At 46.6% G+C, this 15,293-nt stretch overlaps 2 protein-coding genes across 4 annotated transcripts in view; both read left to right on the plus strand.

Moving 5' to 3' along the window:
- Nucleotides 1–7,430, plus strand: part of CPD (carboxypeptidase D) — a gene marked incomplete at its 5' end in the record, with an annotated part of 40,485 nt that extends 33,055 nt beyond the window's left edge. The window contains 10 exons of the mRNA XM_080982803.1: nucleotides 362–673; nucleotides 1,150–1,345; nucleotides 2,633–2,768; nucleotides 3,063–3,203; nucleotides 3,514–3,609; nucleotides 3,693–3,757; nucleotides 3,895–4,026; nucleotides 5,092–5,277; nucleotides 6,058–6,157; nucleotides 6,547–7,430. Coding sequence (XP_080838929.1) covers nucleotides 362–673; nucleotides 1,150–1,345; nucleotides 2,633–2,768; nucleotides 3,063–3,203; nucleotides 3,514–3,609; nucleotides 3,693–3,757; nucleotides 3,895–4,026; nucleotides 5,092–5,277; nucleotides 6,058–6,157; nucleotides 6,547–6,773 — 1,591 coding nt within the window. The 3' untranslated portion in view covers nucleotides 6,774–7,430. The remainder of the gene's footprint in view (nucleotides 1–361; nucleotides 674–1,149; nucleotides 1,346–2,632; nucleotides 2,769–3,062; nucleotides 3,204–3,513; nucleotides 3,610–3,692; nucleotides 3,758–3,894; nucleotides 4,027–5,091; nucleotides 5,278–6,057; nucleotides 6,158–6,546) is intronic.
- A 6,713-nt stretch (nucleotides 7,431–14,143) lies between these two features.
- The window catches only part of GOSR1 (golgi SNAP receptor complex member 1), a 44,396-nt gene continuing 43,246 nt past the window's right edge, over nucleotides 14,144–15,293 (plus strand). For all 3 annotated transcript variants that reach the window (XM_080983232.1, XM_080983233.1, XM_080983234.1), the window contains exon 1: nucleotides 14,144–14,295. In XM_080983232.1, coding sequence (XP_080839358.1) covers nucleotides 14,259–14,295 — 37 coding nt within the window. In that variant the 5' untranslated portion in view covers nucleotides 14,144–14,258. The remainder of the gene's footprint in view (nucleotides 14,296–15,293) is intronic.

Consider the following 15,293-nt stretch of genomic DNA (forward strand, 5'->3'; position numbering starts at 1 on the left):
TTAATCCCAGAGCTTCCTGTTGTGGGTGAACCCAGAGACTTATGTTAATGGCTTCCATACAGTCCATGATATGAACCCAACTTTAAACCATGATATACAACTATAGCATTCTGTTCACTGGATCTGTGGTTGGAATCAACAGTCTGGCATGTGCCTGTTTCTTCTTGCACAGACATTCCTTCAAGATTCCTAACATATATTAATTGTTACGCTGAAGTTTAATAACATAATATTTCTTACTTTTCTCAGTAATCAATATAAAATAACAACAGCCTACATCCTATTGCCACAAGCAGTCAGAATGTTCAGTTTTGTTGTACGCAAATTTCCCCCTACCTCCTTTTTTTTGTTTTTTTGAAAGGTATAATTCAGAAACTAAGACAGTGAAAGTTGGAGGTAAAGGTGCAGTGCAGGTCAACTTTACTTTGACTCGAAAAGACTCCAAAGTAGAGGAGGGAACAGTACCAGATATAAATATGGTTGGCCTCAACGGCACAGTCACCAAAGAGTTTGAGACCCTGATTAAAGACCTCTCAGCAGAGAATGGCTTGGAGCGCCTCCTGCTGTCGTCATCGGCAGATGTCCAGCCTCATCGCTACCGTTCCTACAATGAACTCTCCGAGTCTCTTAGAGGCCTCAACTTGAACTATCGGAAGATCACAAATCTCTCTAGGTAGGTGGAACTCCTGGGCTATGGGGAATTCTGTTTGTTCTGGAGAAGTCACAGCTTTGCTATAATAATGAGTCCTCTTTGTAATCCTGAACAAGCATTTGACAAGCTTACTCTGAATAGGGAGTGACCCTGTGTACATTTCTGGCTAAACAAAAACAAATTTGAACACTGTATCCAGACAACCCACATTCTGTCCTGAGAAATCCCAAACTGTATTCTGCAAACAGAGCAAAGTTTGTTAATTTTCTCTGAATTCTTTATTATTTATTCTGCTTTTGTGAAACATAGAGGGGACAACAATCTATGCAGGGATCTTAGGCTCCTGAAAAATCCTGTTTTTGCAGCCTCTGGCTTTTGCACGCATCAGCCACACACAAGGCTCAAGCTGTTCTTTCCATTAAAAAGCTAACCAGCTGTACTACTGTTTGTTTGTTTGTTTGTTTGTTTGTTTGTTTGTTTGTTTGTTTGTTTCTCAGCTTGGGCCAAAGTGTTGAGTTTCGTCATATCTGGTCCCTGGAAATCTCCAACAAACCCAAAGAATCTGAGCCAGACGAGCCAAAGATCCGTTTTGTGGCTGGCATCCATGGCAACGCCCCTGTTGGCACAGAGCTGCTCTTGGCCTTGGCAGAGTTCCTCTGCATGAACTACAAAAAGAACCTGGCCATTACCAAGGTAGGCTGTTGCATGTCCGTCAGCTTGCAGAAGAGCTGGGCCTATCAGCTTCAGGATGTCCCTTCCGGGCACTCTGTGGACTATTAGAGGGGGATGTGGCTTAACAAAGAATATGTCTGAGAAGAACTCTCAGGTTGGGTGAGGGAACCTATGGTGCTTTAGGTGTTGCTGAACGGTGGTGATGGGAGCTGCAGTTCAACAACATCCAGAGGGCCCAAGGATCCCCACCCCTGCCTCAGGAGATCCAAAGTGATGCTGAGTGTAAAGGCTGCTGAGACCGATTTGTCAGCCTCTACTTCTCAGGTAGGGGACGCGGGTGGCGCTGTGGGTAAAATCCTCAGCGCCTAGGGCTTGCCAATCGCATGGTCGGCGGTTCGAATCCCCGCGGCGGGGTGAGCTCCTGTCTACGGTCCCAGCTCCTGCCCACCTAGCAGTTCGAAAGCACCCTTAAGTGCAAGTAGATAAATAGGTACCGCTTTATAGCGGGAAGGTAAACGGCGTTTCCGTGTGCTGCTCTGGTGCCGGTTTGTCAGAGCAGCTTCGTCACGCTGGCCACGTGACCTGGAAGTGTCTGCGGACAGCGCTGGCTCCCGGCCTCTAGAGTGAGATGAGCGCACAACCCTAGAGTCTGTCAAGACTGGCCCGTACGGGCAGGGGTACCTTTACCTTTACCTTTACCTTTACTTCTCAGGTGGGAAAGACATGGCTTTTACCTAGTATATTGGAGCTAAGAGTACAACACCACGAGACTTCAATAAATCTGACCAATAATAATAATAATTTATTATTTATACCCCACCCATTTGGCTGGGTTTCCCCAGCCACTCTGGGCGACTTACAACAAAATATCAAAATATAGTAATCCATCAGACATTAAAAGCTTCCCTAAACAGGTCTGTCTTCAGACCAAGGGATAGCCGTGAGAGCATTCGAAGTGGTCCCAGTGAATGGTCCCATTCAAGCAGTGACAGGCACTTATGGGAGGGGCAAACACTGCTTTCATTTCACTTTTGGAAATTCCTCAACTTCTCTTCAGTTCTCCCAGACTGTCAAACTGCTGAAAGTTGTGGGATGTGGAATAACGGTGGAGGGCCTCCTGCACTTCCCGCTTCTCCAGTAGAGGCAGTTCTGTGCAAAACAGCCTTGGCTGCTCCTTCCCACCCTAGTCCTGCCACTTATCCAAGGAAAAGCCAACTTCCCTCTTTCTTCACACCCACCCCCTTTAGATGGATAGGGTCGGCTGATGCTTGATGATTCTCCCTTACTGTTTCTGTGTGGTTTTTTTAGCTGATTGACAATACAAGAATTGTCATCGTGCCATCCCTGAATCCAGATGGGCGAGAGATTGCTCAGGAGAGAGACTGCATTTCAAAGACTGGCCTGACCAACATCCATGGCAAAGATCTGGACACTGATTTCACAAGTAAAGCACACACCCTCCTCTTCCTGTGCCAAATCCTTTCATCCTAACCTGGGGAGGGGTGTCTAATGGGTTAAAGAGAGCCCTGTTGTGGCACTGTACTAATTGCCTTTATCTACGCACTTTGATGGCTTGCCATTGAATAGAAATGTGAGTGAATGGTCAGGTGCTGCAGTGCTGTGGCAGCAGCCTTGGCAAAGCTTGTGTACTGTCTGGAGTCACCTGTTACTCACCAGGTTGTTACTGAGTTGTTTGCTTGCCTCAAGTCTTGAGACCCTCTGTGTCTTACTCCATTAGGCAATTCCTCTGGGGCAAGAGAACCAGAAACCAAGGCCATCATGGACAACCTGATACTGAAGCAAGACTTCAGCCTCTCTGTTGCCTTGGATGGAGGATCTCTGCTTGTCACTTACCCCTATGACAAGCCTGTGCAGACAGGTAATGGTTGTGCCATCCTCTGAGTACTTTGGAAACAACTTGTGGGATTATCTTCAATCTTTTAAAGAGCACTCCATTCCCTGCTGCTTCTTGAGAGAGTAAACTAGACATGGAGAACCGGGACCGGGCATGGGGAATTTTTGACCATTCAGAAGTTGCTGAACTACGGCTCCCATCATCCCTGGCCATTGAGAATGCTTGGCTTCTCATTGGCTATTATAATGAGACCATGACATTTGCTGTCTGCCTCGAGCAGCACAGGCTGAATCACACACTTGTTGACTCTCTAACTTCCCTTTTCTTTTTATAGTGGAGAACAAAGAGACTCTGAGATATTTGGCATCTGTGTATGCAAACAACCATCCTACAATGCATCTGGGCCAGCCTAGCTGTCCAAACAAGTCAGGTATGTGCCCAGGGTGCTCTGGACCTTTTGGGGAAGGCTTGTTTCCTACAAAGGGCTTCTGATTTTATGTTTCTCTCTTGCAGATGAGAATATTCCTGGAGGAGTGTTGCTTGGGGCTGAATGGAACAGTCACCTGGGAAGCATGAAGGTATTTCACAGTTGTACTACACTTTGGGGATCTAGTTTCTCTTAGCCAAATTCAATCAAAGTTGCCAGTGGTGGTGCTTTGGTCCAGCCCTGTCTCTTTCCCGCCACAAACCCTCTTTTTGCATTTGTTTTTCTCAGGATTTCAGTCTTTCCTACGGACACTGCCCAGAGATTACAGTATACACTGGCTGCTGTTACTTTCCCAGTGCGGGGCAGCTTCCTACTCTCTGGGCAGAGAATAAGAAATCTCTTCTCAGCATGCTAGTGGAGGTGAGTTTGGACTTGAACGCATTCAAGCTTTTGTTTGCAATTGCTCAGAATGGGCTGGACACCACATTAGATTTAAGGATGGAATTTCTTGTAGCTGTTTACTGTTGGATATTCATTGTACATGGAACCGATATTAAAAAATGTATACACATAAATCATTAAACAGCACAGAGCGCTCATTAAAACGACTGTCTACTCAAGCAAATATTAAACAACTGTCAGCGTTAAAGGCTTCAGGAAAAGCCTGAAAATCCAGAGTGAGGCTGCCAGCAGAATCTCTTCTAGAATTGTGATCCCAAGCATGGGACCAGTGGCACCCAGTACTGACTTCCAACTGAGGCCAGGCAGACCTCTATGAAATGGAGGACAACTAACAGCTCTCCTCTGGGTGATATAGTGAGGACCCAGTAAAGGTGTAATGAGTGAGCTGGGATTTTGGACAAGGTTTATGCTGGTTTTAAATCCTCCTTGGCTCTGAGGTTTGTTGGGTCATCCTGGGCCCACTGCCTGCCACTCTGCCTGATAATGCATTGCGTTCCCAGTCATAAGCCTTGAGGGTAAGGCAATGAGGAAATGTAACATCAGGAACATACATCTTGCTTAATTTTTGTGTGTATTTTGTTCTGTGGAGGTTTCCTTACTTCAGGGATGGGGAATCCTTTTCAATTCAAGGGCCACATTCCCCTCATGGTCAATCTTATGGGAGCTACATGCCAGAGTCAAAAATGGATGAAGAAGCAGATGCAACTCTTTCTTTTGTACAATTGGCTATACATTCCAGCCTTGTAAAGGTTTCTACAATCCACCCACCTGTGGCTATCTCTCAGTCCAGGCAAGCAAGAGGGCAGCTAGGCAAAAGCATTTGCGGAGAGCAGGGAGCAGGACCAGGGAGAGGGAGAGGGGTATGGCCTGCACAGTCCACATAGAGAGGCCTGGAGAGCCACATCCAACCTGCAGACCAGAGGTTTCCCCACCTTCGTCTTATCCCATAGAGAAGAGATTTGTATCCTTACAGAAAATGACTTATTGATGTACACCTTCTCAGATTCCTTCCTTTCCTTCCAGGTTCATAAAGGAGTCTACGGGTTTGTCCGAGACAGGCATGGACAGCCAGTGTCGAAAGCTCAAATTGTGCTCAACGAAGGGGTAAAAGTCTACACTAAGGAAGGTGGTTATTTCCATGTGCTGCTGGCTCCTGGCTACCATAAGATCCATGCCATAGCGGAAGGCTATCAGCAGCAGCATGTCAAGGTATGGGAAAAGCACACCACAGCCTTGTTTCATGAGTCTGGTGGAAGATGTGATTGAGGCAGCTTTGGCTTGAGTTGGGAAGAAATGCAGCATGAGACCTGAAGGATTTCTTTGGAAGGCGACCACACAGGAACCTTCTGCGAATTGGGAGCCAGAGCTGTGTGACAGAAGGCAGATGAGAAGTCCTGGCTGTAAAGAGGAACTGAGAACAGTGGGGGTTTGGAAAGGGGGACACTGTGTACTTTCAGAAGGTCAAAAGGGATTTAAGAATTAGGACACCAAATTGTGCAGGAACTCTTTGTGCCCAGGAACTCTTTGAGAGGAGTCATCTCTCTTGTTGTGGGCAAGGAGATCATGAGGAAAGGGCGTCTGCCACTGCAAGAGAAACATGAACTTACCTTCACATTGAAGGCAAGAATGTTACATGTGAACCTCTCAGAGGTTCCCACTCCACCCGAAAGGTATCCCACCACACTCCAAGCACCTGGGAATTTGGCTTTCTAACCTATTTGAGTTTGACAACATTTGTGTGTTAGGGACTGAGACAGAGTCCCTCCCCCCCCCCAACCATTGTGCTTAAAACGTACCCTAAGATTCTGTCCTTGCCCTCCCCACAAAACGAGTTCAGTGCAGACTTTTTCCTTATTCCATAAGAATAGGGTCCCAAGCCCCTGGCTGCTGGTACATTCGGAGTGGGGCGTGTTGGCTTCTTTTCTCACTTAACCCTGGACTTGTGCTTTCATCCACACAATTGCTGAAATGTGTACTGCTTCTTTCCAGGTCTTGGTTCGCCATGATATGGCTAGCTTTCTCCATGTGCAGTTTGACACGGACAACAAGATCTTTGGCCTTCCAAGGGAGTTGGTGGTTACGGTAGCAGGTGAGAGCCCACATTACTGTTCCCTCTTGTGTGTTGTGGGGGGAAGTGTCTGTGTCTGAATGTCTATTTAGGAGGCCAGGAAGTAAGACATTTCACCACTTTGGCTCTTTAAAGACTTGAGCCATTTTCTCCTTCTGTGACCCCTGCATGCCCCATGGCTCTTGAATTTAAGATGACTTTGCTTGCTATGAAGAACACCTTCATATATTAATATGTGGGAGGTATTTTCTTACGTAAACATGCAAAATGTAATGTGTGTAAATGTAACTTAGGTGCATGATAAACCCATGGAGTTACATGTGTCGTCTTCTGTTAAAGAAGCTTCTGCCCTTGTCCTAATGTTGATGTGTGGGTTTTGATTTCTCTCACACACAACCCCCTTTTTCCAGGTGCTACCATGACAGCTGTGATCCTGACAGCCTGCATCATCTGGTGTGTGTGTTCCATCAAGTCCAACCGGCACAAGGACGGCTTCCACCGCTTACGACAGCACCATGACGACTATGAGGATGAGATCCGCATGATGTCCACAGGCTCCAAGAAGTCCTTGCTGAGCCACGAGTTCCAGGATGAAACGGACACTGAGGAGGAGACACTCTACTCTAGCAAACACTGACCCACCCGGCAGCAGGGAAGTTCCCTGCAGAGACAGATCCTGCAACACTGAGCATTTCCCCCTCTCAAGCGATGGACCCAGAACGTGTGTCCTCCCAAACCTTTGCTCTTGGCTCATGCCAGTTCCTGGTTTATGCACAAGGAGGGCACCTCACCCCACCCCACTCTCCAGCTGGCTTCTCTTCTAGTCAGGAGTGCAACTGGAAGCTTGGTTGCTTACAAGCCCACTCCAGGGAGGGGAACGACCAAATGGTTTTGTGGCGTTGCTAGCACTTCGGCAATGTTTTCCCTAAGCCCATCTGAGACTTTTCACTCCATGCAATTACCTGTGGGAAATTCACTGTAGCTGCCAAGACGTTTGTCTAAACTACTGCTGCTCCAGCAGCATATGGAAGTCTCTGGAACCTCTTAATCTCTTCTGCCTGGGGCAGGGTCAATGGGTGCAGGGTGTTAGGAAACTGGTCTTTGCTCACTACTTAGAGGAATTAAGCTCTTCCTTCTGTTAAGAATGACTTCAGGTTAGGTTATTTTGGCAGAAGCCTGGTTCATGGTTACCTTTGACTCCTAGCAAGAGAGGAGCGTTGTATCAAGATGCAAGAAACTCTGTCTCTGGTAAGGGGACAGTTCTTTTGAAAAATAAAAAATGTGTTTTGGTTGAGTTCTCTCGCACCAATCCTGCTTCAGAAGTTCTGATGTTCACTATTGGACAATGTAGACTAGCAAGAGTCTAATGCTAGCTAGATTGTGAGCCAGAATTCCTGGCTTGGATGCCAAATGGTCCTTCGCAGCTCATTTTTTTGGATTCAGGCAGCCTTTGTACAAGCAGCCAGACTAGTGGCTTTCGTGACTGTGTATCTGTAGTCTAGAAAAATATTTCCTCTTAGTAAACCTTATTAATATGCAATTGCTTTGAAAACTCACCAGGCTACTCCTAACCACAAAAAAACAAGACCAGGGGGTGGGCACCTCCTTCTTGATCCTTCCTTTTTTGAGCACCAAGTCTGTAACTGCAAATCTTTTCTTCTGCTGAGATTAGATTTTGCTGCTTCTCAAAGTATCTCCAAAAAGGAGAGAGAATGTCAGTGGGCCTGTTCTGGATGGGAAGGCACTACAGTGGTTATTCCTCATGTTGCATGGTACAAGTCTAGTCTCCCCGCCCCCGCTCTTCAGCCACTTGTTTGGAAATTTCATTTATGGGCTTTGCATATAGTGAGAGTAAAAAGCTGTTGCAAAGCTGACACACAATTACCACAAGCTTCGGGGAAGGGCTGCAACTCAGTGGTAGAGCATCCACTTTTCATATAGACAGTTTCAGTTTCAATCTCCAACAGCATCTCCACATAGGGCTGGGGATGTTCCTCCTGCCTGAAACCCTGGAGAGGCACTGCCAGGCAGTGTTGAAGTACTGAGCTAGATGGACCAAATGGTCTAGCTTGATTTAAGGCTGCCTCCTATTTTTCTGATGTTTTATTTTGCACTCTTTGGGCTAGAAAAATCTCTTAGAAGGTAGACCAGCTCCCTCTTTGTACATGATGGATATGTGTGTGTCTTTTGTTTCCTTGTTAAACGTCACCATTTCTTAAGCCTTGTTAGCTTTATTTGGGGAAGACATCAGGGTTAAAATCCAGTCAGGTGCATGCTCGCTAGGGGTCAAACCATGAAGTGGATGAATTGCAGCCGAGTGAAGCTGGGCTGTTTTGAGGGTTGGGGAATGGAAAGGATTGTGGTGATTTCTGCATTGCTGCTGCCAGGCAAGACTGGACAGGCACCACCCATTTGCAAGTATTTATCTGCTGGGTGACGTCCTCTTGCCAATATGTATCTTTGTGTCATGGGCTCTTACATCACCTGTGTGGGAAGATGCAACCTGTCACAGAGTTGGACTAACAAAACTGACCAGTTTTTTTGTTTTTGTTTTAAAGAAAGATAATGAAATCTGTGGGAGGTAAACAAGGCTCAGTCATTCATCCTTTGCTAGCTTTCTTATTGGAACTTGGCTAAATATTTCCACCTATACTGGCTCAGTTTGTTGTGAGAAACGCTTATAAGTCACCCTTTGCCAAACTAGTCCCCTTCGCATGTTTTAGACTACAATACCCATCAGCCCTGGTCAGCTTGTCCGAAACCTATGGAGGGGACCAGCATGGCAAAGGCTGGTATAAGTGATCCACAAGGCCTAAACCAGATGCTTTTCTCAAACCTCTTAAAACTTAAAAAAAATCCTTCCAGTAGCACCTTTAAGACCAACTAAGTTAGTTCTTGGTATGAGCTTTCATGTGCAAGCACACTTCTTCAGATACACACAACTTCAGTGTATCTGAAGAAGTGTGCTTGCACACGAAAGCTCATACCAAGAACTAACTTAGTTGGTCTTAAAGGTGCTACTGGAAGGATTTTTTTTATTTTGACTATGGCAGACCAACACGGCTACCTATCTGTAACTCTTAAAACTTGCCATGATTGGGAACACAGTGACTGGGATTGCCACACTTATTCTATGGCTTACTGCTAAGTATACATACCATAATTATCTGAAACCCCATGAGATGATGCTTTCAGTATACCCTCTCTAACAGCTAGGGCTAGAAATACTCTCTAGCCTTTGTTCTCTGTCTGGATTTGCTCACTGTAAGCAGCCCTGTGATCCTCGGATGAAGGCCAGTATAGAAATTTAATAAATAATAGTAATTGCATTCTGTCAAGGCTCTCAAGGCTGTTTACAGTTGTAAAATACTAAACTGAGTAATATACAAGAATGCCTCTCAGGCAGACTGATGTTCCCTTCAGGATTTGATGGTAATATGCTCCCTGGCCTGGGCTTCCTTAACTTCAGTTTCCCTCCTTCTTAAGTAACTGCAGGGTCCATGAACCCTGGGATCCCCAACATGGTGCCTGTGGGCTCAGACATGTACACACCTATTTGCACCCACAAAGATCCCCTCCCCCTCCCATTTTTATCCCTTTTAAAAAGTTGAGGTGGTTTGGGGTCTTGCCTGCTTTTCTGTTGTTTGGGGGGGGGGTTATGTTTTTGCCTCTTTAGGAAACACAGTGACCAGCCTTGCCAGCCTTATTCCATGAAATGGGTATTGTGTGGTGCCCACAACAGTTTTTTTAATTCCACATGTGCCCCCCGGGCTTCAAAAGGTTGAAGACATGAGTTAACATTGTCCCTCTCATATCAGCCAGGATTGGATTCTATGAAATCAAGTTCCTAAGTCTATTAACAACCTTCCTACCTGTTTTATCCATCCCAAAATACTGTTACAAGAGTCTTCAATGCTATCCTAATCATCTTCTGCCTTAATTGATGTTTGGCTTTTAATATATAATCTTCTGAAGTACAAATTATTGAGTGTGGATTCCAGATATCCTTGTTGCCATATTATGGGTCTTGGGTTGGGCCTTCCTAACACATATTTAGAGGATTCTCTCCCTGCCATTCTTCCTCCTAAACTTCCCAGTTGGCAATAAGGTGGTATTTGGGTGGGGCACCAGACCTCTTTGCAGAACTTGTTTGAAATGTAGAATCTCAATGTGGAGGCAAGTCTTGCCTTGATGATCACAGGTGGCTGCATCTGTTTGGTAGCAATTATGCAAAGGTGCTTAAAGAACAACAAAAGTGCGTCCTGCTCCTGCTCTGTGCGACACCTTATGCCTTTGGAGGATCTGGTGTTTGCTTCTGTGGTGCGGAAGAGTGGTCTGCAACTGCTGCTGGTGTGTAACCCATCCCTGTCTTAGTCCATGCACTGTTGTGCCTTCAAAAGCAAAGTTTGAAATTAGGGGCTGGACTTGGGAATGCAAACCAGTGGGTGTGAATGGGGGGTGGGGTGGCTTGATGACTCTTCTGTGAGTGTGTGTTGGGTTTTTTAACATGTACACTGAGCTCTAATCTGTATAAAACTATTTTATGACGTCTCTTCTTCCTGTGTCGTATTTGTTTCACCGCTGGTTACATTCCTTGGTGTAGATCAGAGTTTATATGCAGGGGCATCTTTTTCCAGATCAAATGCAAAATACACACACAGCTGCCTCATTTGTTCCTGTCTTTTTGCCATTGTGGGGTGGGGAGGGAAGTTGTGTCCTTCCTGTTGTTGTTGGACTGCAACTCCCATTAGCCTGATCACTGGGCTGGTGGGAATTGGAGTCCACACCTGCTCCAAAAGCTTTTTGCTTTACTCTTCCCAAAGGGCTGTTCCTAACGTCCATTATGGTGCCAAGAGGCACATTTTAGAATTCTCCCTTGAAATAACATGGAAAGTGCAATGCAAGCGTCTGCTCCACCTGTACAAGTTGCTGGAAGCTTTTTTTTCTTTCTTTTTCAAGCCTTCGGTACAGTATTTATGCTCCATTCCTGTCCTCTTTGCACACTGATCCCCAGCACAGGTTCTATAAGACTATCCAACCATACTAAATACCCATTAAACAAAACTGAAGTCCTCAACATACAATACTTAATTGCTCCTGCGGCAATAAATCACCAGTGGCCCTACCATTGCTCTCTATCAAAATTCTGGGCAAGGGAGTTTTTAAAAACTTCCACCTAAAATTAAACATAGGGTGCTACTTTAGCTTGAGAAAGGGAGGCACCACAGACAAGTTTCCAGGTAGTATGAGTCCTGCTGTATTGTTTTTAAAAAGGGTTAGCCTAGTGGTATTGAAACAGGGCAGCCCCTTCATGATAGGAATACAGCATCTGAAGCACACTGGGACCACCAGCTTGTTAAAGCAGTAGCCCCTTACACAGGCTTTAGGGGAGCTGAATATACAACATCGCCCTATTAAGTTAGATAACTGGCCTGTCCGCTCCACTGTTGCATCTCTTGCGTGGCAGTGGCTCAGTCAGAGAGGGGATTTACACACAAAATTCCTTAAGGTCCTTTTGAAATGAAATTTGAAGATCAAACCTTCTGCAGGCGATGACTACTAGCCTGTGTTTACAACAAAGTTTTCATACATTTTAATGCTGCAAAGGAATGGACTTTCTCAGGGACAGCTTTTATCACCAACCAGCTCCTACCTACAATATACAACAGAGCCAGTTACATGCCCTGCACCAAGCAAACTAAGCTGCTTGCTATAAAGCCAAAACTAAATGGCATTGGTTTTATGTTCAGAAGGGCCCAGCTTTAATCCACAGCATCTTTTGGTCACTAGGCTGCTCAGTTATCAGCAAGTAACAAACATGGCATCTTAATGGGATGGATATTAGTTGTGGTGCACCAACAGAGATAATCACAAAGGTCTCCAGTCTTTTTCAGTTGCATTTAAACTAACTCCTCCAATAGACAGTCTAATGTGATACATCAACGATCAGTTTACCTACAAGATTTCCTTACCTCTGTAGCAGGAACCCCCCACCCCAATCATTCAGTTTGTACAAACTTCACACACTCACACTCATACACTACATATGCCACACTTCTGTTATAAATTCATAGAAAAATCAACCATACATCGGATTTGCACTGTTCCATTTTTATTTTACTCCATATGACAAGGACTATCAAAGGGGGGTGGCTTGGTTCTGGTCAGCCATAATCCCTTCACCATCCCAGCACATCCACAGGAGCCCTGCCCAGTTGCTATGCCAACCCTGATGGTCCTAGACAGAAGACCATCAAGATCACAAAGAACTTGCATATGGGAGTGGATTCAGCATGGACTGAAACAAAGGACCATGATCAGATCTTCCCTCTGGGGGCAGGAAACTGCCAACTCCCCTTTGTCTCCTGGAAGTGACTCATGGGGAGGGGGAAAGGAGAAACCAGCCAGGTGACAGGACACTCAGGTTACCACCACAACTCCTCCCTCAACCCCTCCTTTCTGTAATGTATGCATGATGTTTCTGGGGGTGGGCTTGACCTAGAGGATGGGAATTTCAAAAGTTTTTATAAGGTCTTGCACACCATCTTTCTGGGTCTTTCCTCTCTCTTGCAAGTGAGGGGAACACCCTGTTGCAACAGTTCAATAAAGGCCAAGCCTACAGGCTGCTGTTTTGCTCCAAGTTATCCTGGTTGGTGTCTTTGTTTTTGTCCAAGGGAGCCCTCGGATTTTTCCGGTAACACCTCAAATGTGTCCGTTCAACCACTTTGATTTGCAGAATGGGCACTACCACACCACAGGTGCCACATAAAATATATCTCCTGCATTTGTAAGAACTCAGTCATTTAGCACTTTGGAGCTCCCAGCCTACTGAGAGCAAGCAGGTGCTTTCACTATTTTTGGTGCCTTGTTTAGACCTGCCTACCCAGATGCTTAGAAAGTGGAAGTAATTTTAATCTGTTTTAGTATTTTAAATTTTGCTTCTTTTGAAGTATGGTGGTGATTTTTTCTCGATTTTACTGTTTTATATTTTGTTAATCTCTTTGATTTTTTTAAATAAAAAAACCAAGTGGTGTATAAATTTTACGAAATAAGCAAGTAAATACAGTAGTGATGAAAGTTTTTTGGACAATGCAGAGCTGGATGGACCCAATGATCTGATTTGGTAGGAGGTGGCTTCTTACATGATGCACCACATTGACTTCCTTGGAACAAAGCTGGGTTACGTATGTATAATGATAAATAAATAAATGAATCAATGAATTAGGCTGCAATCATAACGTTATGGGAGCAAGACCCGTTGAATTATTCAGCGAGAGCCAGTGCAGAGTATTAGTGTCAGACTAGGATCTTGGAGAACAGGGTTCAAATCCCGACACAACCATGAAGCTCACCGGGTGTGACCTTGGGTGCCAGTCACTTCCGCCCAGAGTGGCGGGGGCAATCTACTCAGATGGGGGGGGAACAAATTATTATTATTATTATTATTATTATTCCTCTGTTAGCATGACCTACCTCACGGGGGGGTTGTGAGGATTAAATAAGCAGTGACAGAATCATGCACATCACCTTAAGCTCCCTGGGGAAAAGTGGGATAGAAATAAATTCATTCATGCATTCATTAGACCGCTATTTATTTAATACCAGAGCGGTTTAACAATAGTACATAAAGCCATACGATAAAATCCATGTGGTTTTGTTTTTCTTAAGAAAAATCAGATTACACCAGAATTAAAATTATGCAAAGGCATAGCGAGCATTGCACGGTATATTAACTTGGCTTTCCGCCCGCCCTCTTTCACCCGCGCAGAACCGAGTTTCAGATGGTAACCTGGGCGGGGCAGAGAACCGAAAGCCCAAAGTCCGCCCTGCGGGGTGCGGGTAGCTATTACCGCCGGGAGCCGCCGAGTGGCGCTGCCGCGGCTGGCGCTCTAGGAGTCCCCACGCCACCGCCGCTCCTCGCCATCTCTATGGTTCCACCTCTACGCTCCACCGTCCTCCTTTCCCGGCCTACGGTTTCTTGCAACAGCCCTTGCTCTCCCTTCCCATCCCCATCTCTATGACCCGGAAGCGCCGTGCGGGATAGGCACTCTGGCTCGCACCGCCTCTGTAGCCTAGCGCGCCGCCGGCCTAGGCCGCCGAGGGCTGACGTTGGACAACAAAGATGGCGGCGGCGGGGGGCAGCAGCAACTACTGGGAGGGTGAGTAGGGCGGGACGGGGGGGGGGCAGCAGGGGAAGAAGAGTGCGGGGTGGGAGAGGGGGAGGGGGAGGGAGGCGCCGGGTGAGGGGCAGCAAAATGGAGAGGGGGCCATTGGGGTTGTCAAGGGAGGGGAGGCGGCGCTTTGGTCCTGGAAGGCCTCATATTCTGCGACTGGGGAGGGCGAGAGCTCCCCCCAAGTGTCTAGGGGGGAGGGGGCCAAGCTCAAGAAGGGGAGGGGGCTGAGGCGGGGGAAGGGGGCGCTTTGGTTCTATTGGGCCTCATTTCCGGAGGAGGGCTGGGGAAATGGAGTGGGGGGGCGTGGTGAGGTGTGGGGCCCAACACAGAGCATCAGGGGCCTTGTTTCCAACCAGGGCCAGCAAATGGGAGACCCACAAACAAGACATAATGGGTCTCTCTCTCTCTCTCTCTCTCTCTCGCACACACACACATGAAAAGTGCTCAGTGGTACACTGCTCCTGTGTAAGGAGGTTCTGTTTGCTTGCCACAGCTAAGGGTTAACTGCTGGAAACTGCAGGAGGGGAGAATTTCTGTGACGCACGGGTCCTGCTTGGGGGCTTCGTCCGTTGGGTCATCTGTTCATTTCACTGAGTCTGCGAATAGGTTATGGGGTGTTAGGGGAGGGGGTCGTATCTCGGGTGGGGGACACATCATGCTCATCCTGGGGTGGTTTGTCCAGCTTTGGTCCCCACCCTGCACTCGGCTTTCACCTGTGGCTCCGGGAAGCTGTCAACACGCAACAGTGGTCGCACCCCAAGAATGGCTTTGACTGACTGGCTAAACCAAGGGAGGGTAGCCGATGGGTCTCTCAGAACCTTGGTGAGTTAGGGACTTCCATTGCATGCAAAGACAGGCCCAGCAGGTTGATTGGATGATACCAATAGTGAATTCAACAGTCAGGAAGGCAGTTTCTGCACGTGCTGCAGAGGAAAGTGAGGGGCAGATGGGGCTTTTCAACCTAGGAAGGTAGCCCATGTAGG

This window comes from Podarcis pityusensis (assembly GCF_964106645.2).
Source record: "Podarcis pityusensis genome assembly, chromosome: 15".
In the NCBI taxonomy this organism is placed as follows: Eukaryota; Metazoa; Chordata; class Lepidosauria; order Squamata; family Lacertidae; genus Podarcis; species Podarcis pityusensis.